The 2,862-nt window shown below is 41.9% G+C and overlaps 1 protein-coding gene across 1 annotated transcript; it reads left to right on the plus strand.

Annotated features, from left to right (window-relative positions):
• Window positions 1-295: 295 nt before the first annotated feature.
• LOC123397986 lies at window positions 296-2,111 on the plus strand. The gene is made up of 6 exons (XM_045092497.1): window positions 296-371; window positions 753-863; window positions 962-1,057; window positions 1,328-1,429; window positions 1,528-1,943; window positions 2,025-2,111. The coding sequence occupies exons 1-6, from the start codon at window positions 296-298 to the stop codon at window positions 2,109-2,111; spliced, it is 888 nt and encodes a 295-aa protein (XP_044948432.1).
• The last annotated feature ends 751 nt before the right edge of the window (window positions 2,112-2,862 follow it).

Raw genomic sequence — 2,862 nt, forward strand, 5'->3', positions numbered from 1 at the left:
GATGGTTCACATGTACCTATAACTGCAACACCTGGGATTGCCGCTCCATTTCAGAATAGGAAGGGCACCCTCAGTCATAACATCATGACTGCATGCGACTTCGATCTACGAATCACTTTCATATCATGTGGCTGGGAGGGTTCAGCAACAGATGCCAGAGTTCTTCAGTCTATGATGATGACATGATTTAGAGTACCCAAAGGCAAGTTTTATCTAGTTGATGGGGGTTATGCAAACACTCAGTCATTTCTGGCACCTTATCGGGGTGTCCGATATCATTTGAAGGAATTTGGTCATGGACGCGCTCGACCACAGAACCACATGGAATTGTTCAACCATCGGCATGCTATTCTACGCAACCATGTGGAAAGGTCCCTAGGAATTCTTAAAAAGCTCTTCCCAATTCTTCATGTTGGCACACTACATACAATCGAGAACCAAGTGAAACTTCCTGCTGCTGCTGCAGTTCTTCACAATATCATCAAGATGCATAATGGAGACGAGACTTGGCTTGACAACCAGCCCAATAACATAGCACCAAATGATTTTGTTGATCTCCCAAATGGTGATGAGAATAACTATGGGAGCAATGGCTTAGGGAACACTTTGAGGGATGAAATCGCAATGCAAATGTGGCAGGCATATCATCCTGAATAACCAACATTGTGGTGTGTTTTTAATCATATATACATATGCATTAATCAACTTATGTCGTCTTCATCATCTAACAATGTAATCCTTGTTGAATGCAGATATGTATCCAAAGGGGTCTCCAAAGTACAATCTTATGAAAGTGACTGGAAAAAAGGCTTCACACGGTGCGAAGAAGTTGACACCCAAAATTAAAAAGACTACTCCAAAAGGTATTTTAATGCTTCATCTCTGCTTGTTGAATTATAGCAACTCTTGTCATGTTGAGTGTGATCAAGTATTTTACTCTATACATTTGTGCTATGTGTAGTTAAGAAGCCCAGAGCTCAGTGGAACCCGGCTCTTGAAAAGGCTCTGGTAGATTTACTTGATGAGCACAATAATCCATATCATAGAGGTCAAAATGGTTGGTCTGCTGAATCTTGGAACGGAATTACAAAAATATTCCATGAGAAATATCCCCATACAAATTTCACAAAACAACAAATCCAAGAGAAACAAAAAGATTTGAAGAGTCAATACAAGATAATCAAGGATGCTCGAAAGCAAAGTGGTGTTAGCTGGAACTATCATACACACATGATAGAGGCCGACCCACATCTTTGGCAGAACTTGATTATTGTAAGTTTGATAATATACAATGCAACTTGTTTCCTCTTGTTTTCGGGTGATCTAGGTTTGATAAATCATTTCTCTTACATACAGTCCTGGCGAGACATAAGCAAGTTTCAAACAAAGCCATTTCCTCTGTATGACAAGCTAGGTGATCTTTATGATGGTGAGTTTAATGGATTTTCATTTGCTACCTTTTTCTTACCTTTATAAAGAATTTCTATTGCTATGTGACCTTTAATGAGAACTTGGGTGCTTGTGCAGGACATATAGCGGAAGGTAATTACAATTTTACATCAATTGAGGCTACACAAGTGATTGACGATGATCCTGAAGTTGAAAGAGATGAGACTGGGTTCCCTTTTGATCTGAATCAGTGCGAAGATGATTTACTCATGTATGATGATCCAAGAGATGCGGCTCAAAGTGATGATCCAAGTGGAGCTATTCAAAGTGATGATCCAATAGATGGTACGCAAAGTGATGTTACTCGAGCAGGTGCTCCTGGTGGTTCCAATAAAAAGCTAGTGAAGGAGCCCAAGAAGAAAAAGCGGGATGATCCCATGGTGGAAGTGATGGCAAACTATGTGGAGATCAAACAGAAGCAAGCAGAGGAGGAGTCTGCTTTGTTCGCAGAGTCAAAAAATGCCCAACAATTCACCATCACCAAGTGCATTGCTGTTCTGCACAAGATGGAAAGCATCTCACATGGAGAAAGGGCCGCTGCGTACAAGGTGTTCAAAAATGCTGAGAATCGTGAGATTTTCCTCAATGCCGCCGCCGAAGATGAAGTGAGCGCCGCCGTGTTCCTTCGGAGCGAAATGGCAGACTTACCTCGGGGTATCTAAGGTAAGATTTCTCTATGTTCTTCATACTCTTGTGTGTTTACTTTCAATTTCTTGGTTGGGTGGTTTATGTGTCTGCTAGTCTTAGCCAGATTATGTGTCTGGAAAAAATACTCCACTACTGCTGTTGCTGTGCTTGGTAGCTGCTGTGCTTGATAGCTGCTGCTGTGCTTGGTAGTTGTTGTGCTTGATAGCTGTTGTGCTTGATAGTTGCTGCTGTGCACGATAGCTGCTGCTGTTGCTGTGCTTTATAGCTGCTGTGCTTGATAGCTGTTGTGGTACGAGTAGAAAAAGAGGAGCTCTCGGTGGGAACCGGGTCGTACTGAATTTTGTTGTCGCCGAATGCGACTGAATCTGTAGGAACGTTGAATGTTGTTGCTTCTTAATTATATATAAGTCCATTTTAGATAGTAGGTCTCCTGGTCTTGAATAGAATCCGGGCACGTCACGGAAATACACATGGTGATGATTGTGACGCTAGCTGCCACTATGTATATTTTCTTTTCTTCATATGATATCTTGGGCCCTCTTCCACGAATTTCTGCGCATGTCTACTTTATGATTTTTTGACTTTAAAGGTCCTTTACGTACGTCTGTATTATTCATCACGCACATTACGTACGTCTCTGTGCGTGGAAAGCCAAGCAGCCACCAAAGGTCGTCATGGCCGCTTAAATCTGAGAGAGTGACCAACTAGCTAGCTACTTACTTTACGAGTGGATGCAGTACACATAGTAGCTAGACATGGTTCTGA

Source organism: Hordeum vulgare, chromosome 1H (assembly GCF_904849725.1).
Source record: "Hordeum vulgare subsp. vulgare chromosome 1H, MorexV3_pseudomolecules_assembly, whole genome shotgun sequence".
Lineage (NCBI taxonomy): Eukaryota > Viridiplantae > Streptophyta > Magnoliopsida > Poales > Poaceae > Hordeum > Hordeum vulgare.